Raw genomic sequence first — 27,981 nt, 5'->3', positions numbered from 1 at the left:
CTCGGAGCCTGGAGCTTGTTTCCAATTCTGTGTCTCCCTCTCTCTCTGCCCCTCCCCCGTTCATGCTCTGTCTCTCTCTGTCCCAAAAATAAATAAAAAACGTTGAAAAAAAAAATTAAAAAAAAAAAAAAAAAAAGAGCCGGACTCCAGCAATCCGTTGCCAAGATACCAATTTTGGCACATGCTCAGTAGAGAGCGCTTGGAAGGGGGAAAACGTCCCCAAACGGGAGAGGTGGAGCAGAAGCTCCAACCCAAAGGATTCTGGAAATGGTAGTTTCCGGCCTCCTCTCCCTCTCCCCGCCCCCCCCCCCCCCCCCCCCGCCGGCGCAGGCGCACTTCTCTGAAGGCAACGGATCCTGGTCGCCTTGGTGACGTCGCTCCGGGCACGCATGACGTCACCCTCACCCAGCGCCCTGGCGGAGGAGGTGGCGGGGGGAGCAGGGCTACAGCCGAGAAGTCAAAGATACTCGACCTCGCGTTCATTTCGTAAGCTGGTGTCCTGACCCAAGCGCAGTCCGGCGAAGGCTCTAGCCTGGGAGTCTTAAGTTGGCAGTGTTGTTCACTCTACAAATCCAGGTACTCCCTTACCTTCCTCGGAACAGTGCACAATAAACGGATAATTAAATTGTGCAGAAATTATAGTGTGATGAATGCTCCAGGAGAGCACAGTCTGGGGCGGGAGCGACAGTTATCAAATGATAACAACGCAAATTATTGTGATATCAGCGCTAGGTTTACTGGGGCGGTCCTGTGGAATCCCTGGAGCGAGCAGAGTTGCGAGCTCCCGCCGGGCTGGGAGGGGAGAGGGGAAACGTTCCCGTAGGAATGGCTGTAACAGCTTGTTGCAGGTACCGTCGTTTTCCAAGAGAGAGAGAAAGAACGTTCCTGACAGAGGGAACAGCGCACACCAAGGTCAAGAGGTCGGAACTATTAATAACTTTTAAAAATAATATTTAATGTTGATAATATTGATGGCAAATATGAAGGTGGTGGTGTCTGTAACATACTGGTTTTTAAGTGTTTGTTTGTTTATGTTTATTTTTGAGAGCGAGAGTGAGAGCAGGGGAGGGGCAGAGAGAGAGGGAGACCGAGGATCCAAAGCAGGCTGGGCAGAGTCAGCACAGAGCCTGATGCAGGGCTCAAACTCAAGAAACGCGAGGTCATGACCTGAGCCAGACGCTTAACCAAGGAGCCCCCCGGGCGCCCCTATTTATTTTTGAGAGAGAGACAGAGCAAACGGGAGGGGGAAGGACAGAGGGGGGGGTGGGGGCGCAGAGAGAAAGAATCCCAAGCAGGCTCCGTGTTGTCAGTGCAGAGCCTGATGCAGGGGTCCAACCCACGAACTGTGAAATCATGCCCTTAGCTGAAATAAAGAGTCCAACATTTAACAGAATGAACCACCCAGGCGTCCCAGTAACATTCTGTTTCAATGGCTTTAGTTATATCAACGGATTCAAATCTCATTTATTTTTTTTTTTAATTTTTTTTTTCAACGTTTATTTATTTTTGGGACAGAGAGAGACAGAGCATGAACGGGGGAGGGACAGAGAGAGAGGGAGACACAGAATCGGAAACAGGCTCCAGGCTCCGAGCCATCAGCCCAGAGCCTGACGCGGGGCTCGAACTCACGGACCGTGAGATCGTGACCTGGCTGAAGTCGGACGCTTAACCGACTGCGCCACCCAGACGCCCCCAAATCTCATTTATTTATTAAGGTAATTATTATCTCCCCATATACAATAGGGGAACGGAGGTATAGAGAGGTTGATGACTTTCAGTGTTACACAACGAATACGTGGGGTTAACCATTATGCTGTGTGTCCCTTGCCCCGGGGTCCTAGAGTAATTGATCCCTTACTACCTGCGAAGCACTGTGCTGATTGACTTCTATACAACATCAAATCCTATTGGACCAAGGCCCTACCCTTTTGATCTCATTTGATCTTAATTACTTCCCCAAATGCCCTACCTCTAAATAAAATCAATTGAGGGTTAGAGTTCAATATACGAATTTGGGGGGACACAAGCATTCAATTATAGCACACTCCCACATCCCACCCTTGCATGCCAGCCACAAAGAGCTATTTATATCTCCTTCTCCCCTCTAAGCTTCTGTTCGCTGTGTTCCCTTTGCTTGGAACAACCCACCTCATTCTCTGCCTTCATTGGTCACATTTATGTCTCTTCGCCCATTAGTTCTTGTCTTCCAAGTTACAGCCAAGTTGTGACCTCCTCCAAAAGTCCTCCGTGATTGTCCAGGCTGGGTTGAAGGCCCTCCTCTGTGTTCATACGTTGCCCTGGGCTATCTCCCATCAAGCACACGTATTATTACACTAGGTCCTAACTACCTGTAACCATGTCTTTATCCTGTATCCTAATCCTAGCAAGAGTGATTGGTCCAAGGGGTGGGCCCAAGATCCAAGAAGGACCAATCAGGACCCTTCCCTGGGATTGCTATATGAACTCCATTGCAACCGTGCTACTTGCATCAGCCAATGAAATGCAGATGAAAGTGACATATGTCATTGAGCTCATTTAACTTGCATGACCACCCAATGAAGGAGGCATTGCTCCCCCACTTTAGAGACAAGGATACCTACAGGGAGGGTTCGGGTAACCCATACAAGGCCCAGAGCTAGTTAAGGACAGAAGTAGGGCTAATGGCCATGTAAAAAGAGGACGAGACACCAGAGCTCTCTCTCCATATGCTCCTGTACCAAGGAAAAACCATAAATTTCTGTTAAGTCGTTCAGTCTATGGTATTTTGTCATGGCTGTCTGAGCTGACTAAGATAGAATGTCATGAAGCAAAGCAAGGCAGACTCCAGGCTCACGGAACTTCAGATGCAGAGGGCGGAGGAAGGGCTGGATCTGCTCTGGGTGCAGAAAGACCATTCTGGGGGCTGCGTGTGAAAGAGCCTGGAGGGGAGACACTGGGGGGCCAGGAGGATTGGGATGAGACCGCAGTGAAGTTTTAGGATGTGAGGACAAGGCTTGAGCCAGGACCAAGTTCATGGGCAGGGAGAGGGCAGCAGAGCTGAGGAGTCTGGCCGTAGGAAGAGGGGCTTCACTGGACCCTCTGTCACTCGTTGGGTCTTTGAGTGTTGGGCCTGCAAAGGTCTCTCTGGGGCTGTTTGACACATCTTCACGGGGTGGTTGTATGAGTTAAATAAGCTAATAAAACTCACTGCCTGTTGTCAGTAAGTGACAGCTAGTCTCCTTCCGTTTTGCCCATGGTTCATCTAACTTTTACTCGTGTGTACACATATATTTTACATCTTTACAAACATGAAGGATATGTAACTTTGAGGTTTTTCTTCTTTTAACCTTCATTCGCAAGTGTCACCCCCTGTTACCGTGCAGTCATCATAATTATTTCAGGCTTGATAACATTTCATAGGCAGGATATACCTTTATTTAATCACTCCCCTGAGTCTATATAACTGAAAATAACTTTTTATTAGTTGGTTCTGGTTGGAGATGGCCCCCTCCAAGTGACAATTCAGGGACCTAGGCTCCTCCCATCTTCAACATAAGACTTCAGCAGAAGAAGAAAGACTGGGGAACGTAACAAGTGGGAGGTCTGGGCGTGGCATACGTGTCTCCTCTCTCATTTCATTAGCCAGAACTTAGTCACGTGACCACCCCCGGCTGCAAAGGCATATGGGAAATGTAGTCTAGCTGTGTGCACAGAAAGGGAAACGGCTTTGAGGAAGAGTTACTTGCCACACATTATCCTAATGAGGGATTATAGCGAAGAAAACCTAGGTGCAGAGAGTGGAAGAGAACTTCCCCAGATCACAAAGAGATTCAAATCTATCAGGCAAATTTTATTGGCACTAAAATCCAAATACCACCCCCCCCCTTTTTTCCATTAGACTTTTCATCATTCTTGTTTGAAAAGAGAAAACCTATTGTGTTTTTTTTTTTTTAAATGTTTATTTATTTTTGAGGGAGAGAGACAGACAGAGAGTGGAGGGGTGGGGGCAGAGAGAGAAGGAGACACAGAATCCAAAGGAGGCTCCAGGCTCTGAACTGTCAACACAGAGCCTGATGCGGGGCTCGATCTCACAGACTGCGAGATCATGACCTGAGCCAAAGTCAGGCGCTCAACCGACTGAGCCAACCAGGCGCCCCAACCTATTGGTTTTTATTGATTAATTTTGTACCCAGTAATTTTACTTAATTATTTTATGGTTTATCATAACATTTCAATAGATTCTCTGATTTCCAAAATAGCAATCATATCATATTCAAAGAAGGATGAAATCCCAGACTTCTCCGTTCCAATTATATACCCTTTCTTTCTCTTGTCTAGCTGCACCGATAGTTTTTCCAAAAGTGGTAATGCTAGATGGTTTGTTCTATTTGGACGGACAGTTTGTTCTGACTTTCATGGGGAAGCTTTTGGTGTTTTAGCATTACGCCTGGTTTTGGGTTTTGATTATATGTATATAATTAAAAACAAGGGAGAGACAAGAAACTCCTTAAGATTTTTGTCATTACTGTTCAAGATGGGCCCATTCTTAAATATACTAAGTTTATGTAGAAATGGATAACTACTGAACATTCTCAAAACCCCTTTCATATCCATGATTATATCTTACTTTGTATATCAATTAGCAAATTATATAATAGCCCAATATCGAACCATCCTTGCATTCCTGGACACACATCTTCCAGCTCCCACCGTAGGGGTCTATTTCCTATAGAGGTGTTAGGTGACAGGTGACACTGAGGCAAACAGGGAGCGGATGCCCAGGGACATTGCGTAATTCAGTGACAGACTCAATTCATTCACCATCAGTTTAGATGGGGTGAACGTCCACGTGTCCTGTGGACTTCAGCTACAGGGGAAACTTGGGTTAAATGGGTTAAATGGACTTTGACGTCACCTCCTGTGGAGGGCAGTTAAAAGACTCTAGCTAAAATGGGAATATTACTGACGGTGTCAGTACAGCCAGATATTTCTCAGTACCGGGTTCCCCCGGCCCCGCATCGTACTCCCAGACTCCATTTCCCAGCATTCCCCCGCCCGTAGAGACCTTAGGTCTGGAGGAGGGTGAACCCGCAGAGGTTCCTGGGAAATGTAGTCCAACTGCGAAGCCGCGTTTAAAGAACCAAGGTTTAAATAGTTCCGAGACCGCAACCGCGCAGGCGCATTCCGCGGCCCGCCAGAGGGAGGGGAAAGGCCTGGCCGTCCAGCGCCACCCGCGGGGGCGCACAGGTGAGTCCCGACCTGGTGGCCCGGAGTCTGAGCTGGTGGGTGCGGGCCGTGCCAGGCAGGCTGGCGGGCACTCAGAGGCGGGTCCGAGTGTGCCTGGGTGGGCGCTGTGGGCGGCGTCCCGCCCCCTCCTATCACTCTGGAGGGGGCCCCCGGGCGCCTCTGCCCCCGCGCCGCTTGGAGGATCTCAGCGCGCAGGAATTGGGCGCCTGCTGTTTGCCTGAAGTCAGGCGAGCGCGGTCTCCCCGAAGGGATCCTGTACGTTTCCTCACTTCACAGGTCAAGAAACAGACTCTGCGGCTTCTCCCAGGTCCCAGGGGTCGGCCTGGGATCACACCCTGGGATGTCTGACCCGAAAGCCTCCGCGTACTCCGCACAGTCACGCCCTCCGCCTCTGTTCTCCTTATCCTGAGCGTGTTATCTGGGTCTCTCATCACTTTCTGATCTCCCTGCCCCCCACCCCAACCCCCATTCAGCCCCCGTCTCTTTGTGCAGCCCCCTTCCTCAGGAGTCTGTGTTTTGGTTTTGTTTGTTTGTTTGTTTCTAGAAACAAGGCCATTTTCTTCCAAAACCGCAGCACCGTGATCTCATCAGGACAGTAACATCGGTACAAACTATTAGCTAATCCACAGACCTTCCGATGCTGCTAATTGTCCCAATAATGTCCTCGATGGCAAAAGAAAATCCCATATCACACACCGCGTTAGGTATTAGGTCTCTGGAACAGTTAGTTTTTCAGTCTGTCTTTGGTCTTGATGATCTGGGCAATGCTGAAGATTATGGACCAGGTTCTTCTGGAATGTCTTTTAGTTTGGCTTTGCTCAGTGTTTCCCTGTGATTAGATTTCGGTTTGGCAGGAATACCTTAGGCGGGATGCTGTGTTCTCATCAGATCAGGAGCCCTGTGATGTCTGTTCCTCCATCACTGGTCATGACCGCCCTGATCACCTGGCTGCATTGGTGTCTGCCAGGGGGCCCCACTCGAAAGTTGCCTTCTCTTTGTTATTATTTTCTTAAGTTTGTTTATTTATTTTTGAGAGAGAGGGAGAGAGAGAATCCCAAGCAGGCTCCATGCTGTCCACACGGAGCCAGACGAGGGGCTCGATCCCACAAACTGTGAGATCATGACTTGAGGTGAAATCAAGAATTGGGGGCTTAACTGGTTGGGCCACCCAGGAGCCCTTTCTTTTTTTGTAATTATTAAGTGACTCCTGAGGAGATACAGGAGAGCCTGTAAGACTCTGTTCCGCATCAGGATTTCACCTACTGGTTTCAGCCTGAACTGCGTTGGCCCCTGTGTCACTGGGTGTAGTGAGGCGTTTGCCTGGAAACACACAGGAGATTGAGTCTTTTTGTTTCTAGACTGTATCAGTTGCCCGTTGCTGCCGTAACAAGTTACCACAAATTTGGTGGCTTCCAACAACACAGATCTGTTCTCTTACAGTTCAGGGGGTCAGAGTGGTGCTCCCTCTGAAGGCTCTAGCGGACAATCCGTTTCCTTGCCTTTTCCAGCTTCTAGAGGCTTCCGCGTTCGTTAGGTGAGGCCTCTTCCTCTGGCTTCAAAGCTGGAGCCAGAGCGTCTTCTCTCTCTGACTCTGCTTCTCTTGACTTGCCTCACGTGGCCTTCTCCTCTGAGCCAAATATCCCTCTGTCTCCCTCTTATCAGGACACTTAGGATTGCACCTAGGACCCAACCCGGATGATCCAGGATAATCTGCCTATCTAAAGGTGCTTAACTTAATCACATCACAGGTCCATCCTACAAGATATCTTTTTAGGGCCATTATTCAGCCCACCACCTGGTCTATGTCCAGGCCTGCCTCCCCCACCGGGCAGGGAGCCCCTTTAGGGCAGAGCCGCACGTCACCCATCGTTCTGTTCTCCGATGAGTATGTCACCCTCACATGAGTCTCAGAGCGTATTTGATGAATGAGCGGGGGTGACCATAGTCTGAACACCAACTTGTCTTTGGCAGAGATATTTTTTGGGGGAGGGATTTTTAAGCTTTATAATCTTTTTTTTTTTTTTTTTTTTTTTTTTTAATATTTTTTTTCAACGTTTTTTTATTTTTATTTTTGGGACAGAGAGAGACAGAGCATGAACGGGGAGGGGCAGAGAGAGAGGGAGACACAGAATCGGAAACAGGCTCCAGGCTCCGAGCCATCAGCCCAGAGCCCGACGCGGGGCTCGAACTCACGGACCGCGAGATCGTGACCTGGCTGAAGTCGGACGCTTAACCGACTGCGCCACCCAGGCGCCCCAAGCTTTATAATCTTTAAAAAAATTTTTTTTTAAATTTACATCGAAATCAGCATCTAGTGCAACAATGATTTCAGGAGTAGATTCCTTAGTGCCCCTTCCCCATTTAGCCCATCCCCCCTCCCACAACCCCTCCAGCAACCCTCAGTTTGTTCTCCAGATTTATGAGTCTCTTCTGTTTTGTCCCCCTCCCTGTTTTTATATTATTTTTGTTTCCCTTCCCTGTGTTCATCTGTTTTGTCTCTTAAAGTCCTCATATGAGTGAAGTCATATGATTTTTCTCTTTCTCTGACTAATTTCACTTAGCATAATACCCTCCAGTTGCAAATGGCAAGATTTCATTCTTTTTGATTGCTGAGTAATACTCCATTGTATATATATACCACATCTTCTTTATCCATTCATCCATCGATGGACATTTGGGCTCTTTCCATGCTTTGGCTATTGTTGATAGTGCTGCTATAAACATGGGGGTGCATGTGTCCCTTCGAAACAGCACACCTGTATCCCGTGGATAAATGCCTAGTAGTGCAATTGCTGGGTCGTAGGGTAGTTCTATTTTTAGTTTTTTGAGGCAACTCCATACTGTTTTCCAGAGTGGCTGTACCAGTTTGAAGCTTTATAATCTTAATTTCATTTTAATTTTTGAGAGAGAGAGAGAGAGAGCACGCGCGCACAAGTGGGGGAGGGGCAGAGAGAGAGGGAAAGGGAATCCAAAGCAAGTCCCCCCTCAATGTCAGCGTGGAGCCCAACATGGGGCCTGAACCCGCAAAGCCATGAGATCATGACTGGAGCCAGAACCAAGAGTCGGACACTTAACCGACTGAGCCACCCAGGTGCCCTGGGGATTTTTAAACTTTATTTCAGCAGTTTTGAGAGAGAGAGAGAGAGAGAGAGAGACCATGAGTGGGATGAGTGGAGGGGAGAGGGGCAGACAGAGAGAGAGAGAGAGAGAGAGAGAGAGAGAGAGAGAGATCGATCCCAAGCAGGCTCCACGTTCAGTACAGAGCCAGATGTGGGGCTTGATCTCACAAACCGAGAGATCATGACCTGAGCCGAAACCAAGAGTTGGATGCTTAACCGACTGAGCCACTCAGGCGCCCCTCTTTAAACAACATCTTCAGCAGGAGATCAGGATCCTTATGCAGGATTGATAAGACAGATAGTAGCAGCTTTCCAAAAAATGGCAGATCCGTATACAATGGAATACCACTCAGCCATAAAAAGGAATGAGCCCTATCACGTGGTACAACATGGATGAACCCTGAACACAGGCTAAATGAAAGACGCCAGGGGCGCCAGGGCGGCTCAGTCGGTTGAGCGTCCGACTTCGGCTCAGGTCATGATCTCGAGGTTCGTGGGTTCAAGCCCCGCGTCGGGCTCTGTGCTGACAGCTCGGAGTCTGGAGCCTCCTTGGGATTCTGTGTCTCCCTCTCTGCCCCTCCCCCGCTCGTGCCCTCTCTTTCTCTCTCTTTCAAAAATAAACATGAAAAAAAATGTTTTTAAGTAAAAAACGAAAGAAGCCAGACACAAAGGGCCACATATTACACGATTCCATGTCTATGAAATGTCCAGAATGGGCAAATGCATTATGACAGAAAGATGAGTGGTTGTCTGGGGCTGGCCTTGGAGTGGCAGCACAGAACAGGGAGATTTGGGAGTCACTGATTAACGGTGCACGGTTTCCTCTTAGGGTGATGATGAAAATGTTCTGGAACCAGATAGTAGTGATGTTGCACAACATGGAGAACGTACTAAATGCCACCGAATTGTAGAATTTAGAGTAGTTAAAATGGTACAGGGTGTGTTACGTGTATTTTAGCATAAGAGAAAGGAGTCGGCATCAAAAGGGGGCTTGGCCTCTGCAGCCAGACTTCTGGGTCTGAATCCTGCTCTGACACTCGACACCTCTATGATCTTGAGCAAGGGCCTTGACCTCTTGTGCCTCTATTTCCTCATCTGGGGATAAGTCGAGCCACTTCTTCTTTTTTTTTTTTTAATTTTAAAAAATATTTTATTTATTTATTTTTTAACGTTTTTTATTTATTTTTGAGACAGAGAGAGACAGAGCATGAACGGGGGAGGAGCAGAGAGAGAGAGGGAGACACAGAATCGGAAGCAGGCTCCAGGCTCTGAGCCATCAGCCCAGAGCCTGACGCGGGGCTCGAACTCACGGACTGCGAGATCATGACCTGAGCCGAAGTCGGCCGCTTAACCGACTGAGCCACCCAGGCGCCCCTATATTTTATTTATTTTTGAGAGAGAGAGAGACAGAGTATGAGCTGGGGAGGGGCAGAGAGGGACGGGGAGACAGAATCCGATGCAGTTTCCGGGCTCTGAGCTGTCAGCACAGAACCTGACGAGGGGCTCGAACTCACGAACGGTGAGTTCGTGACCTGAGCCGAAGTCGGACGCTCAACCAACTCAGCCACCCGGGCACCCCTCTAGCTACTTCTTTGAGAAGTAGTGCAGTGAGCTGAACCCCCTGTTTGCTAGTGGTTGCTGGTGGGGAATGGGGGCCTCAGGCAGCCTGTCCTGACCTTTGCTCCAGCTCTTAGGAGACCAGGGCCCCCACTGTCATGAGGCATCTTTGGGACAGTGTCTGTCTGTCTGAGCCACAGCTGACCCCCTCTCTGCTCCAGTCTCCTCCTCCAGCCCTGCGGACTTAGACCTGGTCCTTTCTCCTGGAGGCACACGCCCAGGACCCAGCAGTGGCCACCGGGACCCTGATGGCTGAGGACCAGGTGAGTCTGGGTTTCCTCTTCCCCAAGATGATTTTACGGCCCCCTCAGAGAGCCATACTTATCTCTGCCTGTGGCCCGAAGATCTTCCGCCCCTCCTAATCGTGGGGAAGGGGCGAGTGTGGGAGGGACTCTGGGGCTGGGAGGTGCGGGGAGGAGAGGGCACGGGGGCAGGATGCCCTGAGCTGGGACACAGTCTAAAAATCAGTCATCTGAAGCCCGGGAGCCTTTGGGTGGCCAGATGAAGAGGGCAGTGGATGGTTTTGCTTCACCCCCAAGCCTTATCCTTGGAGTTGGGGATGGGAATTGGGATCCCGGCTTGAGTCTGGGATGGAGTGCCACTCAGGAATCGCTCTTGTACACAATGGCTTGAGAATTAAAAAAAAAAAAAAAAAAAAAGCATTTCTTAGGGTTGTCACATACAGGTATGCAGGTTACACACTGCACAAGGGTGCCTCATCTCAGTGGCGAGATTCACATCTTACACCTCACACACTGGTATATTGTGGCAATTTTTTTCCAGTTTATTTATTTGTTTATTATTATTAGTGTTTATCATTATTATTATTATTATTATTTTTTTTTTTTTTGAGAAAGAGAGAGAGAGAGAGAAAGCGAGTGGGGAGGGGCAGAGAGAGAGGGAGAGAGACTCCCAAGCAGGCCCTGGGCTGTCAGCACAGAGTTCCATGCAGGGCTCGCACTCACAAACCGGGAGATCATGACCTGAGATGAAATCAAGAGTTGGACGCTTAACCGACTGAGCCACCCAGGTGCCCCTTATGGCAATTTTCATGCAGATGGCAGTCAACTGTCATTTATTAAAATAATTGGCATATCGTAACAACTTTCCAACAGATGGCAGTAAAGAGTCACGCAGAAAAGGAGCTTTTGTCTATCTTCTTCCAAGGTGCCTTTGGGCTAGCAGCTGCCTTAGACTTTCTGCATTTCTGTAGGCCATTTTTTTTTTAATTGAAAAAAAAAAATTTTAATGTTTATTTTTGAGAGAGTAACAGAGCATGAGTGGAGGAGGGACAGAGAGAGAGGGAGACACAGAATTCGAACCAGGCTCCAGGCTCCGAGCTGTCAGCACAGAGCCCGACGCGGGGCTCGCACTCACGAGCTGTGAGTCATGACCTGAGCCGAAGTCGGACGCTTAACCGACTGAGCCACCAGGTGACCCTCTGTAGGCCATCTTTACTCAGTCGTCTCAAATCAGTTGAGTCAGTACGTTCCAGCCTAGAATGTTCCAACTGTTTCAACCACCAGCAGTGGTAGGCCCTAGGCCCATGACCTCTCCAGCCCCAGAGTTCTAGAAGGATGGGTCTCTCCACCCTGTAAAATTGGCCTTTGCAGGAATCAGTGACCTTCAAGGATGTGGCTGTGGACTTCACCCTGGAGGAGTGGGGCTGGCTGGGTCCTGGCCAGAGGGAGCTGTATCGGGACGTGATGTTGGAGAACTACCAGAACCTTCTCTCACTGGGTGAGGCCCTGCCCCCATCTGCCTTCATCTCCTTTGTGCCCACCCACTGGGGGCATTTGCTGAGGTCATGTGGTTCCCTCTCTGTTCCTCTAATTGGTGCCTCCTGGCTGGGCTCTGGCTGTCCCTCTCTCTCTCCACTGGCTTCTCCTAGAGTCCCAGTGTCCCCAAGGGCCCCGAGTCTTCTACCTGTCCTGCACAATCTTCAGCCTGTGCCCCCACCTTCTTCTCACGCTTTCCTGGAATGCCTGTTCCAGAATCTCGGACTCCAAGTGCTCCTTGGATGTTCATCGGGCTGCATCTTAGAATCTTTCCAAAGCACATAAATGCTGTCCCCCAAATGTGTCTTCCTGGCCCTACACTGTCGGTCCACCCGCCTCCTGAGCCCCTCCAAGTCCCCCTCTCACATTTGTTACCCTGAGCTCAGCGTCTGCACACAGACCTGCTCCAATCCTCTGGGCCCCCCCATCCCCCAGCCCAGACCATCCTCACTCCGCCCACCCCCCTTCCCAGCAGCCCACCACATCCTCTCTGCCCCCCAACAATCTGCTCATCGCCCCCCCTCCATCCCTGCAGTCCAGCCCTGACCTGGCCTTATCCTCCTCCCCTGGCCCTTCTCTGGCCTCCTCAATGGTCTGTCTTTCTGTCCGCCTCCGTCTCCCCTCAGTTTCTTTTTCTGGTCCTTCTGTCTTGCCTTTTCCCTGGAAGCAGTGGTGGTTTGAAGGCCGCTTCCTCAGCCGTCCTCACTTACACACGTTCCCTGGACAAACTCACCAAGAACTCGCTTAAGCACCTGTGTCGGGGCCCCAGGAGAGCCCCCAAGTTCGGGTGGTTCTCTCGGAGGACCCACAGGCCTCACGCGTAGCTGTGCTCACAGCCAAGATTCCTTGCAGCAAGAGGACACAGAGCACGGGTGGCAAAGGGATAAGGCACGCGGGGCGAAGTCTAGCAGCAACCAGGACAGAGTCCCCTCCCCGTTGAGTCACACAGGACCTACAACAAGATGTGTCAACACGTGTGAGGTGTCGTCCACCGGGGACACTCGTTAGAGACCCGGTCAGCGCCCAGGGTTTCGCCGAGGTCTGGTCATGTCAGCAGCCTCCGCCTGGCACGGACCAAGCTCCCGACTCCCCGAAGGAAAGCAGGTGTCGGGCAGAAGCCACAGTGTTTGCACAAACGGCTGAGGCGCCGGGAGCCTCTCCTGTCGATCAGGAACTACTGGGAGCCCTCTTGAAATCCAGCTTCCCAAACGCCAGCCAAGGGTAGCCTTGTGAGCAGGGCTTTCCAGAAAGAGCAGGCAGCCTGCCGTGTGAGCCTTTTCTGCACAACTCGTGTGTACAGAACGAGGTCCCATTGGTCTGTCCCCTGAGCTCCAACTGGATGCAGCTAGTGGCCTCCCCTGAGCTCACGACGTCCCCACAGACCCCCTCCTCGTCTGCCCACCCACCCCTCTCAGGGACAGTCGCCCACCAGTCCTGGGCCCTGCCTTCAGCAGCTTCAGACCCTCGTGTGGCCTGGCCCCTGCCGGCCTCCTCGATGTCATCTCCATCCGTTCTCTCCCTTCCTCACTTCTCCAGTGGGAGGAAGGTTCGCCTTCTCAGGCGGGAGCTTGTCCACTCCTGGGAACGGTCAGTAGGGAGATGGGTTCGTTTCCCACAGCTGTGTAACGGATCACCGCAAACCTGGTGGCTTAATACGGAAGAAATTCGTTCCCTTACGGTTCAGAAGCCAGACGTGCAAAATCCAGGCGGAGGCAGGGTCCTGCTCCTTCTGAAGGCTCCAGGGCGGAGTCCTTCCTGGATGCAGCTTCCGGAGGTCCCGGGTGACCCTTGCTGTTCCTCGCCTTGTATCCCCATCACCCCGATCTCGGCCTCTGTCTTCACATGACCTTTCCCCTGCCCAAGGGTGTCTGTGCATCATCCCCTAAGGCCCGACCTACTCCCGCAGGACCTCGTCTGAACGAATTACATCCTCAAAGCCCCGATTTGCCAAGTAAGGTCACATTCTGAGGTTTCTGTGGACAAAGTTTGGGGGGCACACTGTTCAGCCCCCTATAGGACGAGAGAAATCAGTGAGCTTAAACATCGCGGCATAGAAAAAGTAAAAAGAAACCGATGAGATTAATTTCAGTGATACGGTTCATTGCACCCAATCTGTCCAAAATATGAACGTTTTGGTATGTGTGGCAATCATAACCAACACACAAATTACTAATGAGATGTTTTACATCTTTCTCCATAATAAGTCTTCAAAATGCGGTGCGTATTTCACATCGAACTTGAACAACACAGAGCCAGAGCCTTAAATAGTGACGTCAGGGCTCAGGCTCTTTCTGGAATGTAGTAGGCGCTCAACAAATGAGTCTTGCTTTGACCAGTAGAGCCTAATCAGTAGGCACCCAATGTATGCATCTCCCCGGCACGCCCAGGGCCTGGGACCCAGCCCTGAGGCCTCCCTATGACTGGCCAAATCTTGTGTCTTTTCTAGGGGCAGGGCCTCCAGGGTTCAAACCCGACGTGATCTCCCGTCTGGAGCGAGGGGAGGAGCCCAGGATGGAGAAGAGAGAAGGCTGGCAAATGACCTGTCCAGGTGGGTGAGGACGTCCAGCAGGTGTAGGCCGTCTTCCTCCCCTGTCTGTCGTGATCAGTGACAGGAGTGAGGCAGCACACGCCATGATCGTGGGCGCTGGGTTTGAATCCCAGCCACACCACTTCCTGGCTCTGTGACTTTCTGGCAAGTCATTTAGCCCCCCTGTGCCTCAGTTTCCTCACCTGCACAGTGGGGTGAATAATAGTACCCAGGGTTGGAAAGGATAAACGGATTAACATGTAAAGTGTAGCCCAGCGCCTGGCACACGGTAACCCCTGGTCAGAACAGGCTACGATGATTATCGGTGATTGTTTATTGGGGAGCATCTGTATAAAGACCCAGAGGTGGGACCCGGCCTGACACGCTGGGGAACAGGAAGCCGGGTTTTTGCCGCCACTGGCCCACGGACTCCATGAGGGGAGGGGGTCGAAGCGTCTTTGTTTCTGTCGCTGTCTACCGTGTTGTGGGTGGGGTTGCCCCCCCTACCCCTCACCACAGCCTCCCCCCGGCCTCCTCCCTCAGGCTTATGCCCTCCAGTGCATCTCACACAGCTCCAGAGGGGTCTGCCTGCACCCAGGGCTGATCCCACGCCCCTGCGCACAGCCACCCCGTAGCTCCCTAGGACCCCCGAGGGCAAGTCGTGGCCCCTCACGCCCAGAACCGGAGGCCCCGTGTGGCCCGGCCTGTGGTATCTCTGGCCTCACGTCTCATCCCGGTCCACCATGGCTGTACCCCACGTCCTGACCCCGCTGAAGCACTTGTTTGTCCCTGTCTGAACGTTGGTTTTTTTTTTTTTTTAATCAATATATATTTTTTAAGTTTTATTTTGACAGAGCACACGCGCATGTGTGAGTGTGAGTGGGGGAGGGGCAGAGAGATTGAGAGAGAGAGAGAGAGAGAGAGAGAGAGAGAGAGAATCCCAAGCAGGCTTCGCACCTGCAGTGCAGAGTCCAATGCGGGGCTCAAACTCATGAACCGCGAGATCATGACCTGAGCTGAAACCAAGAGTCGGATGCTTAGCTCACTGAGCCACCCAGGCACTCCTGGGTGGGCATTCAGGTATTCGGATTGGCGAGCCTGGGTCTCATGCCTACTCTAAATGGGGTGGGGGAGACTGTGATTAACAGCCCCACCAAGACTACGTGGAAAGGGGAACAGTGGTTCTTTTTTTTTTTTTTATAAGAGTAGTTTATTTTTCTTTTTTCATTTTATTTTATTTTATTTTATTTTATTTTATTTTATGTATTTTTTAATTTTATTTATTTATTTTATCTAAGTAACAGTGGTTCTTCAAGGGCAGGGGTGCTATGGAGACGAGGAGGGTATGTCCAAAATGTCCAAGTGCAAGCCGGCCCCTCCCCCTCTCTGAGGGCAAGGGTCAGATGTCTCGTTCAGCACAGAGGCGTGTCCCCCCAGCACTGTGGTTAGCAAGTAAGCAACAACTGTACAATTAATAGGTAGCTCATGGGGGCACCTGGGTCAGGTGGTTAAAGCATCTGACTCGATCTCAGCTCAGGTCGTGATCTTGAAGTCCGTGGGATTGAGCCCCACACCAAGCTCTGTGCCGGCAGCGCGGAGCCTGCTTGGGATTCTATCTCTGCCCCTCCCCCACTCACACACACATACTCTCTCCTTTCCTCTCAAAATAAGTAAACTTGAAAAAATTAAAAAAACTGCATGAAAGAGGTATCCGATGAACAAATCTGCTGGCATCAAAAAATCAATCCCCTTCAGCAGATTCCATATGGCTTTACTTCCTGCTTATCGTCTCTCCTCTACACTCCCCTTTCTCCAAGTTGCGAGGTTGGGCTATAAAAGCCTCACATACATTGAATATTTATTGGTATCTTTTGATCAAATTAAAGTCATTTGTGTTCATCTCAGCAACTTTGAAAATCTAAGGAAGGAATAAAGCAGGAAATGGAAATCTCCCCATAATCATGCTTCCTTCTCAAAAAATTACTTTTTTCATATTTTATTTTATATTATATTATTTTATTTTGAGAGAGAGAGTGCAAGTAGGGGAGGGGAGCAGAGGCGGGGGGGAGAGAGAGAGATCTTAAGCAGGCTCCACGTTCATCGTGGAGGGCTCGATCCCATGACCCTCGGATCGTGATGTGAGCTCAAATCAAGAGTCGGATGCTTAACCGACTGAACCGTCCAGGTGCCCCCGCTTTTAACATGTTACCCCAAAAGCTTGACCGTATTTTTTAATTACAAAAGTATATAATAAAAACATGAATAAACCAGACACAAAAGGATACACATCATATGATTCCACCTACATGAGGTGCCTAGAGCGGGCAGATTCGTAGAGCCAGAGTGGAATGGTGTTTGCCAGGGGCGGGGGAAGGGGGAACAGGAGTTAGTGTTTAATGGGTATAGTGTTTCAGTTTGGGAAGATGAGAAAGTTCTGGAGATGGATGGCGAGGCTGGTTGCACCACAGCGTGAATGTATATATATATATATATGCAACTGAACGGTACATCTAGAAACGACCGAGATGTCGTGTTCTATGTTGTATGTGTTTTGTCACAATCGAAAAGCAAATATGATAAATGGAAAACCCTCCAGTCCGCCACGCACATGCATACGCACGTTTACACGTAGATACACCTATACAACTCAGTCCTTTTTATATCTCGAGGCCACGACAAGAATCTGTGTCATGTCTTTTGAAACAGCAACATAAACCGTGAAACTTGTCTTTCATTTTTGTCAATTGTTTTCTGTTTATTTGTTATTGAGAGAGAGAGAGAGAGAGACAGGGTGCCAGCAGGGGAGGGATAAAGAGAGGGGGAGACACAGAATCCGAAACAGGCTCCGGGCTCCGAGCTGTCAGCACGGAGTCCGACGCGGGGCTGGAACTCACGGACCGTGAGATCATGACCTGAGGCAAAGTCAGATGTTTCACCACCCGAGCCACCCAGGCGTCCCTGAAACTCGTCTTCTAAAGTCTCCAGCGCCGGTGCCGTGTAATCAGCTTCCTGTGTCCCGACGTGGGCAATATTCACGTTTTCTGTTTCTTTCAGACTCGGAGACGAGGTCTGCACCGACTCAGGAGACGCTTGTAAAAAAGAGCATTTCTGCAGAGGCCGCTTCCCCAGTGGGAAAGACGGGGGGCGGTTTAAGGGCCGCGCTGGGAGATGCCGGACTGGGGGGGTCCCGGGCGTGTGGCCTCCGGTCGGAGGACCGGGGGAGGCAGGAGAGGCATTTGAGGTGTTTGTCGGCTACTCCCAGGGAAGCCGTCCGTGGGGAGAGAGGCCTCGGCGGTCACGAGCTGGGGCGAAGCCTCAGGCGGGCCTCCGCCCGCGTCCGGAAGCAAAGAGGCCCGGCCGGGGAGGGGGCCCGGCAGAGCGACGGGCCGCGAAAGGGCCCGAGACGCCACAGGACGTTGCTGGAGAGGAAGCCATTCGGCTGCGCGGAATGCGGGAAGGCCTTCGCTTACCACTCAGACTACATCCTGCACCAGAGAATTCACACCGGAGAGAAGCCCTACAAGTGTGGTGACTGCGGGAAGGCCTTCGGCAACAGCTCCTATTTCATCCAGCACCACGTCGTTCACACGGGAGAGAAGCCGTACGCGTGCGGCGAGTGCGGCAAGACCTTCACCCAGAGCTCCTCGCTTGCCGAGCACCAGAGGATCCACACGGGCGAGAGGCCCTACGGGTGCGAGGAGTGCGGGAAGGCCTTCACCCAGAGCTCCTCCCTCCTCAAACACCGGCGCTGCCACACGGGGGAGAGACCCTACGGATGCGACCGGTGCGGGAAGCTCTACTCGCAGGTGTCCCACCTCACCCGCCACCAGAAAACCCACACGGGGGAGAGGCCCTACAGATGCGGTGAGTGTGGCAAGGCCTTCTGTCACACTTCCTCCTTGACCCAGCACCAGACCATCCACACCGGAGAGAAGCCCTACAGGTGTCACGAGTGCGGGAAGACCTTCAGCCACGGCTCGTCCCTGTCCCAGCATCAGCGCGTCCACACCGGCGAGAAGCCCTATGAGTGCCACGCGTGTGGCAAAGCCTTCGGCCACAGCTCCTCCCTGACTCAGCATCAGAGGATTCACACCGGCGAGAAGCCCTACGAGTGTCACGAGTGCGGGAAGGCGTACACGCAGATCTCGCACCTCATGAGGCACCAGAGCACTCACGTGGGACAAAAACCCTACGTATGTGACGAGTGCGGGAAGGCCTTCAGTCACGCCTCGTCCTTCACCCAGCACCAGACGATTCACACCGGGGAGAAGCCCTACAGATGTCACGACTGTGGGAAAACCTTCGGCCAGAACTCGTCGCTGACACGCCACCAGAGGATTCACACCGGGGAGAAGCCGTACGAGTGCCGGGCGTGCGGGAAGGCCTACACCCAGGTTTCCCACCTCATCCAGCACCAGAGGGTTCACACCGGGGAGAAGCCGTACGAGTGCGGGGAGTGCGGGAGAGCCTTCAGCCGCAGCACCCACCTTATCGAGCATCAGAAAATCCACACGGGCGAGAAGCCCTATAAGTGTGAAGAGTGTGGGAAAACATTCGGTCACCACTCATCCCTGACTCAGCACCAGAGGATTCACACTGGCGAGAAACCCTACGCCTGCAAGGAATGCGGCAAAGCCTTCAACCAGAGCATCCACCTCACTCAGCACCGGAGGATTCACACCGGGGAGAAGCCCTACGAGTGTAACAACTGCGGGAAAACCTATACCCAGATTTCGCACCTGATGCAACACCAGAAGGTTCACACGGGTGGCGGTCGCCACGTGCGTAAGGCACGCGGGGAGGACTTCGGCTGGAGTCCACGCCTGACTGAACACCGGAGACTCCACGCCGTGCGCGACGCCTACGTCTGCGATGATTTGGAGAAAGCCTTGGCTTGGGGCACACAGCTTGCCGGTGGTCAGAGGGCGCCCGCTGGCCAGAAGGCCTGAGAAGGGAGCCGACCGGGGGTCCCGCTGCTGGGTTCGGTTCGGCCTTCATCATCGGGAACCTCCTCCCTCCCGGAGAGGGACCCTAACACCACGTATTGTGAGAGTCGCTTTCTCTGTTTCCTACAAAAAGATGACACAGGGTGTCACCAGCTGGGACAGCTTCTGATCGTTTTTGGCGCCCCCCCCCCCCCCGTAAAATCTCAGCCTCTCTCCCGTTTCTCAGCCTTACAGTGTCCCCAAAGGGTGGTGTAAATGGAATGTAACTTCATCTGATAGCTTTTTTTTAATGTATACCTTTTTGAGAGAGAGCGAGAGAGAGCGTGAGCAGGGACGGGGCAGAGAGAGAGGGAGACACAGAATCGGAAGCAGGCTCCGGGCTCTGAGCTGTCAGCACAGAGCCCCACGTGGGGCTCGAACTCACGAGATCACGACCTGAGCTGAAGTTGGACGCTTAACCAACCGAGCCCCCTAGGCGCCCCTTCATCTGATATCTTTAATAAGGTCTCTTTGAACTTTTCAAATTTACTGACCATTCATGAAATCGGAGCCTGAAAATTCAAGGAAAAAAAAAAAACACAGCTGGAAAGATAAACCCTTTCGAGTACAAGCTACGTAGCCAGCTGAACGTAAACACTAGATGATTTTAGTTTCCTTTGAAACTTTAAGCTACAAATTTCATGGCAAAATCCGCAGTTGGCTTAAATACTGAATACGTTTCACATATTTACAGCCATTTTTATTTTTCTTTGATGTCTATTTTTGAGAGAGAGAGAGTACCCGTGCGTGAGCAGGGGAGGGGCAGAGAGAGGAGACACAGAATCCGAAGCAGGCTCCGGGCTCCGAGCTGTCAGCACACAGAGCCCGACGCGGGGCTCACACCCCCCTTGAACCGCGAGATCATGACCTGATCAAAAGCTGGACACCTGACCGACTGAGCCAGCCAGGCGCCCTCAAATGTCATTTAAAAATAAATGTTATTTCATTGTGATCAGAGTGTAGGAACAATGTTGGCTTCTCTGATTTGTCCTTATTATACCATGAACATTGTCCTTTGTAACTACAGACACCTCGTACTCATCATTATTGGGGCTAACGATGTTTCATTGGTGGGTGTAAAATGATTTACAAATCCATTCCCCTGTGTAGGCTTTGTTCTAAGCCCCTGATTGACAGGTTGTTCACCGCTTTTCCCAGTTATGAATGATGATATAATGAGCACCTCCAAGATTATTTCTCTACGTCGCAGTCCCAGGATGGGAGTAACAGGAGCAAGATTCCAATCATTTTCCTGATTCCTGGAACGTTTTGTCAGATTGCTTCCCAAGTGAGCTGGACCTTGTCTACCTGGCAAGCTGGGCACGGGGACCACATTTCCACTCATTTCCACTCCATTTTTACCGGCACTGATCATCCATAATTTTTTCCTATGTCAAACGTATCAAATGGCTAGTGTTTTCGGTAACTTAACTGTGTGCCGGGTTCCGTCCCAAGCCCTTGGTATGTCATGAGTCCTCATTCTTCCAACAGTCCCACCTGTTCGGGGCTGTATCGTCCCATTTTGCGGGTGAGGACACTGAGGCACAGGGAGATGAAGTAGCCAGAGCCTCACAGCTATGAGCTCACGGAGTATGGATTCAAGCCCACGTAGTCAGGCTCAGAAGCGAGGCTGTGTCCTTCTATTGGGATTGAGCACATTGCATGTATAACATTTCCTTCTTAAAATGATGTTTATTACTATAAAAACCACTACATGCTTCCTACAGAAAATTTAGAAGATCCGGAAAATCCAGAGGTCACCCAAAGTTCAGTGCTCCCCAGAGATAACTGTTAACTGTTTGGATACACTTCTCCTACTTTAAAAACTTTATAATATTATAAAATGCTTAAAATAAATCTGGGGTATACTGAATATGCCACTTAGCATACTTCTAATGTATTCAACTTTATATCACAGGCCCCTATCTTCAAATATCACGATTTACCCATGTCATCAAATAATCTTTAACAACCAGACCTTTGGGGGATTTGCATAGCGTATGTTTATCCAGCCAGTGAATCAGCCAATCCCCTGTCGGACATTTTAGCTGTTTCCAGTTTTTGACTTTATTATAAACATCCCTTCTACTGAAGTCTTTGGCTGAGCACCTGACCAGTTTCCAAGTGAAATCCTGGCAGGGAGGTCATGGGGTCAAAGAATGTTTTCAACGATCCCAGACACGTGTGCCAATGGCTTCCCAGAAGTTCTGTAGCAACTGGCCTTCTGACTAGCGGCGGCTGGGACTGCGTCTGACCAATGTCATCCGTGGTAACTATTACCATGTTTAAAAGGCTTCCCGTGTATTTCTAGGGGCGCCTGGGTGGCGCAGTCGGTTAAGTGTCCGACTTCAGCTCAGGTCATGATCTCATGGCTCATGGGTTCGAGCTCCACTTCGGGCTCTGTGCTGACAGCTCGGAGCCTGGAGCCTGCTTCGGATTCTGTGGTCTCCCCCTTCTCTCTCTCTGCCCCCCACCCCCACTTATGCTCTGTGTCTCTCTCAAAAATAAAAACATTAAAAAATGGAAAAAAAAATCTTCCCATGTATTTCTTTTAATGTATGACTCCTTTCGTGATTGAGGGAATACTTGTTTATGGTGAATAATTCATAGAACACAAAAATGAGGGCTATGGCTCTCTATAAATCTTCATTCCAAAGATATATCCACATAAAGATAGACACAATGTGTCTGGTATAACACACACACACACACACGATATTATTTTTCTTAAAGATTTTTATGTTGTTTATGTAAACTCTACACCCAACGTGGGGCTGGAACCCACAACCCCGAGATCAAGAGTCGCATGCTCTATTGACTGAGCCAGCCAGGCACAGCCACACATAGGATTTTAGAAGTAACTTTTTTCACTTTTTCACTTGGTATAATGTGGGTATTTTCCCATGATAATGCAAAACATATACATACGTATATACACACACACACGTATATATGTACATATATATGTATATGTTTCCTCCTTTTTAACAATTGCATAATACTTCATACTAGGGTTTCTTGAATTTATGTAACCAATCCCTATTAATTGACATTGAGATTGTTTTTCTTTTTCATCATTGGAATTTACTGTTTGACACTTGTGCAAAATATCTCCATAAGATGAACGCCTAGAAAGAATCTTATGGGGCCATATAACATCCATGTTTAAAATTTTGATAATTACTGCTAAATAATCCTCCAAAAAAGGATGAACCAATTTACAGGACTCCTGGAAGGGTATACAAATGCCTACTTGTTCCCCCATTTTCTTCAAAAATTACGCACTGTTAGCCTTTTAAAAATATTTCTAATAAGTAAATATGTCCTCTCAATAGTGAGATTAATGGTCTTTTATGTGTTTGTCGACGTTTAGCCTTTGAATTGCTTTTTTCTGTATTTTGCCCACTTTTAATTGGGCTGCTTTTTTATATTGATTTATAGGAACAAGTCTTTATGCATTACACATGTTCACCTTTTGGCATATACATTCGAAATATTTTCTCCTGATTTGTTGTTGCTCTTTCAATTTTGCTTGGGATGTATTTTGCTATACAGAACTTAAAAATCTTTAGGTATTCAAATCTATTTGTATTTTCTCTTATAGTTTTTGGCCTACGATCAGCCTACTTAAGAAAGGCCTTCCTCACCCCCAAGATTATGAAAAAGATTATCCTATATTTTAGTCTCGTACTTTTATGACTTTTTGACAATTAAATTTTTATTCCATCTGCATTTTAATTTTTGTTTTTTTAAATGTTTATTTGGTTTTGAAAGAGAGAGTGCACAAGCAGGGGAGGTGCAGCAGGGGGAGAGGCAGGGACAGAAGATCTGAAGTGGGTTCCGTGGTGACAACAGCCGAATGTGGGACTGGAACTCATGAACCATGAGATCATGACCAAAGCCGAAGCCGGACACTCAACCAACTGAGCCACCTAGGTGCCCCTCCATCTGCATTTTTGAACACGTCTTATGGTACGAATTTTCAGTTTCTAGAGGCCACCTGCATTCCCTGGCTGGTGGCCCCTTCCATGTTCAAAGCCAGCAGGGTAGCATCTTTAAGCCCCTCCTCATAATGTACTCCTCGATGTAGGTACCTTTCTTAGCATATTTAGCCCACTCCCTTCACAAAGACTCACTCCCACCCCTTAACTAACATACTAATGTAGAATACGTATAATTTTAGTATAAAAGAAGCTAATTTTGGGGCGCCCGGGTAGCTCAGTCATTTAAGCGTCCAACTTTGGCTCAGGTCATGATCTCACAGTTCGTGAGTTTGAGCCCCACGTTGGGCTCTGTGCTGACAGATCAGAGCCTGGAGCCTGCTTCGGATTCTGTGTCTCCCTCTCTCGGCCCCTCCCCTGCCTGTGCTCTGTCTCAAAAATAAAAAACAATACATAATTAAACGAAGCTAATTAAAAAAAATTTTTTTAATGTTTATTTATTCTTGAGACAGAGACAGAGCGTGCAGGGGAGGGGCAGATAGAGAGGGAGACACAGAATCCGAAACAGGCTCCAGGCTCTGAGCTGTCAGCACAGAGCCCAATGCGGGGCTCAAACCCATGAACCGTGAGGTCATGACCTGAGCCGAAGTCCAACGCTTAACCGACTGAGCCATCCAGGCTCCCCATACGAAGCTAATTTTTATTCTTGCCTTTGCCAGTCTTGTTGTCTGATCCAGCTTCCTTATTTTTTTTTTTAAACCAGAATAGTTGAAGACTATATTACCAAGGACACCTGGGTTTCAAGTACAGAAAACTCAAAATAGCTCAAACCATAGGGATAATATACTTACCCAAGTAGCCAAAAGGACCCAAAGCAAGGCATTCATCCTGTTTATCCTGGCACTTCTGGATGCCTTCAACGCCAAGTAAAAGAAAACCCCGACTCAGATTGTCATAAACACTGGAAAGAGTAAATCTACAGGTAGGCAACCTTCAGCTTCTATACATACGTTAATACGGTAAAACCTTGGATTGCGAGTAAACCTGGTCTGCGAGTGTTCCGCAAGGCCAGCAAACGTTTCTAATAAATTTTAACTTGATAAACGAGCGAGGTCTTGCAACGTGAGCTGTGCGATGCTGACTGTCACATGATCACAACTGAGCCAATGGTTCTTGAAAGTCGCTTTGCTATACAAGTGCTTTGTGTTACAAGTGCGTTTCTGGAATGAATTATGCCTGCAAACCAAGGTTTTACTGTATTTCTTTACAGTGCACTTGAGATTTATATGGTGTTTATTGCATATTTACGTTCTCAAATCATTGTATTTCCTGATCAGAGCTGCCCTTTTGTTTCCGTCTCAGCCCCTCGCCCGTTTACTTCATAGCACGTATCATAATTACCTGTGACGGGTCTCCTGTTGACTGCTTGCTCCCTGACACCCTGAAGGCTGGGTCCGTGTGTCTTTCACCACTATGTCCCCAGCACCTAGAGCACTGCGTAGAACATAGTAGGTTCTCAGGCTCACCCGACTCCCAGTGTGATCTCATCTCAACCCTTTGTTCGTTATTTCCAAATAAGGCCACGTTGTGCTTCCAGATGCGTGTGAGTTCTGGGCACCGTTTCGTCCACTATCATCCCCAGCAGCTCTAGGTGGCTGCACCAGCAACTGCCTCGTGGGTTTTTGTTTTGTTTTTTCTGAGAGAGGAAGGGGGAGGGGCAGAGGGAGAGAGAGAATCCCAAGCAGGCTGCACGCCCAGCACAGAGCCCAACACGGGGCTTGATCTCAAAACCATGAGACCACGACCCAAGTGGAAATCAACAGTCAGACGCTTTTGAAAAAATGTTTTATTTATTGGGATGCCTGGGTGGCTAAGTCGGTTGAGCATCCGACTTCAGCTCAGGTCATGATCTTGCGGTTCATGAACTTGAGCCCCACGTTGGGCCTGCTGCTGTCAGCACAAAGCCTGCTTCGGATCCTCTGTCCCCCTCTCTCTGCCCCTTTCCCGCTCTCTCAAAAATAAGTTTAAAACCATTAAAAAAAATAAATGTTTTATTTACTTTGAGAGAGAAAGAGAATCCTAAGCAGGCTCCGCTCTGTCAGCGTAGAGCCCTACGTGGGGCTCGACCCCACGAACTGTGGGATCATGACGTGAGCCGAAATCAGAAGTCATACACTTAGAGGTTTCTGGTGGCTCAGTCGGTTAAGCGTCTGCCTTCAGACCAGGTCATGATCTTGCAGCTCATGGGTTCAAGCCCCGCGTCGGGCTCTGTGCTGACAGCTCGGAGCCTGGAGCCTGCTTCGGATTCTGTGTCTCCCTCTCTCTCTGCCCCTTGCCCGCTCACAGTCTGTCTCTCTCTCTCTCAAAAATAAATAAACATTAAAAGAACCCTTTTTTAATTAAAAAAAAAAAACAGTCATTGGCTTGACCCACTGAGCCACCCAGGCGCCCCTCAGCAAAGGTTCCGAGGGTCACTGTGCTTGGCCCAGCTTAGGTCATGCCCATCTCTGCATCAATCACAGTGGCGGAGGGAGGGAATGGCTGGCTGGCCAAACTAGGCCATATATCCTTTGCGTAGAACGGGGAGGGAATGCGGGGGGATGCCGAACTACACGTGTCGCCAAGAGAAGACAGGGCTGCCGGGGAGGTGAAGGGCGGATCTCAGAAAGGTGAGTGATAGGCGTTCGCTGTAACCGGCGGCGCCAACAGCTTTTATCTTGTACCCCGGTGTCCGTGAGGTGCACGGGGGATTGGTCACTTGGGCCACGGTGGCACAAGGTGGAGAGCCACTTCCTTCAGGAGTACTGCTCTTCCCAGCCTCCTGGGGAGTCCCCCCCCCGCAGGGAGCACCACAAGATTTCTGCCGGGTGCTCAGATCTCGGTGATCAACCCAACCCAGCCTGGGATATTGTCAAAGGGCTTCGTGTTCTTTCCAAGGGAGCATCGGAAAGCCCCTCCCAGAGAGAGGTTTGTGCCCCGGGGCTGCGGCGGTGGTGGTGGGGGGGGTGTTCCTCATACCCCTTCGGCCAGGGCACATCGGCTTTCATCTTTTTTAATGTTTATTTTTGAGAGAGAGAGAGAGAGAGAGAGAGAGAGAGAGAGTGAGAATGAGTGGGGGAGGGGCAGAGAGAGGGAGACACAGAATCCGAAGCAGGCTCCGGGCTCCGAGATGTCAGCACAGGGCCCGACGCGGGGCTCGAACCCACAAACCGTGAGATTGTGACCTGAGCCGAAGTCGGACGCTGAACCGACGGAGCCCCCCAGGCGCCCCCACCTTCATCTTTCTTTATACAGTGGGTTCCTAGGTCGTTTTCCTAGAGCAGGATCTTCTCGACGTTAGGTGTCCGCATGCCGCCACCGGCTTGGGTTCCGCAGAGCGGTCACCTTCTGCCCGCCTGAGACACCAGCTGCCTGCGCCAGGACCCTCCTCACCCACCTATTTCAATCAACACCCCTTAAGCCTTTCAAGCGCGACTGCGAGTGGACAACCAGTATCACTTGCCATGAATGGAAGTTTGCCGTAAGTAAAATGCAGCAAAAACTTTGCATCGTCCCCCCGGCCCCAGGGCAGAGCCCGAGTCCTGCTCTGCCTGAAGGGGGAGACGGGGAAATGCAAGGTGTTGAAGCTGCTTCCTCACTCAGGTGACCCGAAGGATGCACAGACTCAAAAAGGGAAGCCTGGCCTCTCTAGTGGATCGAGTTCCAGCCCCACGGCCTCCCCACCGCCACCGATCCCTGAGGGCAGGGACCAGGTGCAGGGAGTGGACACGTAGCACGGGTGAGTGAAACCTGTTCAGCCACAGCATTAATCTGGTTCGTCCTGACACAATTATGCCGGCGATGGTTATCCACTGACAGGATGCCAGGCCTTAGTCACATCCGTGTTCCCCACCTCATTCAGTTGGACACCACTGTCCATTTTTTGTCATAAACGCGTGCCATGCATTTCCCTTTAAATCAGCTCACTTTTGTACTTAAGTAACTTTATTTTTTTAGTAACCCCTACACCTGACATGGGGCTCAAACTCACAACCCCGAGATCGAATCGCATGCTCTTCTGACTGAGCCAGGCAGGCGCCCCAAATCAATTTATTTCTCAAGAGGGCTTTCTACTACTGCCCTCGAGTGGGAAACTAGCATCTCTTGTCATTTCAGAAAGGGCGGGGTGGGGAACTAAAATGAACACCAAGAGAGGAAGGTAAGATTAATTTCTAGCTCCAACGATCGCCTGAGCTTGAGGACTGCTGTGTTTTTGTAACTAGAGAGGAGAGAACGACAGGCCGTCCGTGCTTCCTCTTCAGTCAGGATCGTGCTAGAATGAAGTGTTGTCTGATGAGGTATCTGAGGACCGGCTGAAACTGTATGGTTCCCCGGTGGCCCCTGCCCCACCGACACTTTGGGAAAATGGGCGTGACCATCCCTCCTCATGGGGCAGCTTTTACTAGGATAAGCCCTCCTCCCCCACAACACGGGCACCTGCCCCGAATGGGAGCCTCTGCACGCCCAGCATCTGGCCGGGTACGCGGCACCAGGCTGAAAAAAGCAACCAACGCATACAGACTCAAAACTTTAATCGGCGAACAAACACGTACACATAAAAGCCATGTCTACGCTGGCCCACAGCTACACAGGTCAGTAGTTACAGAGTCCGCCCGCCACGTTGCCAATTTTCCGCAGGGCCTCCGACCTCCATCTTTGGTGTCAAAACTCTCGTTGAACACGTTTCCCGCCTCTGGCCTGCCCTGTGGTATAGGACGAGTCTCGCCCAGACTACACAGCGATCTGAGG

At 50.2% G+C, this 27,981-nt stretch overlaps 2 protein-coding genes and 1 long non-coding RNA gene across 5 annotated transcripts in view; 2 read left to right on the top strand and 1 right to left on the bottom strand.

The window, feature by feature from the left end:
• ZNF473 (zinc finger protein 473) overlaps window positions 1-27,981 on the bottom strand; it is a 65,516-nt gene that overhangs the window by 21,608 nt on the left and 15,927 nt on the right. The window lies entirely within an intron of this gene.
• Window positions 406-22,984, top strand: LOC109253024 (zinc finger protein 883). 3 transcript variants are annotated; one of them, XM_019425578.2, is made up of 5 exons: window positions 406-576; window positions 10,124-10,225; window positions 11,576-11,702; window positions 14,187-14,288; window positions 17,322-22,984. In XM_019425578.2, exons 2-5 carry the CDS (start codon window positions 10,211-10,213, stop codon window positions 19,214-19,216), a joined length of 2,139 nt encoding a protein of 712 aa, XP_019281123.2. In that variant the 5' UTR covers window positions 406-576; window positions 10,124-10,210; the 3' UTR covers window positions 19,217-22,984. The 3 variants fall into 3 exon arrangements, with proteins under 3 accessions (XP_019281123.2, XP_019281124.2, XP_019281122.2); XM_019425579.2 differs by having other exon boundaries at window positions 10,033-10,225; XM_019425577.2 differs by lacking the exon at window positions 406-576 and adding an exon at window positions 5,116-5,226.
• On the top strand, window positions 23,729-26,929 carry LOC109253027 (uncharacterized). Its single transcript, XR_002074209.2, has 3 exons — window positions 23,729-24,175; window positions 26,534-26,713; window positions 26,836-26,929. It is a non-coding gene; the product is annotated as an uncharacterized LOC109253027 (long non-coding RNA).

Source organism: Panthera pardus, unplaced genomic scaffold, assembly GCF_024362965.1.
Source record: "Panthera pardus isolate Hobbes unplaced genomic scaffold, ASM2436296v1 HiC_scaffold_18, whole genome shotgun sequence".
NCBI lineage: Eukaryota > Metazoa > Chordata > Mammalia > Carnivora > Felidae > Panthera > Panthera pardus.
This window is presented reverse-complemented; position numbering and strand designations above follow the sequence as displayed.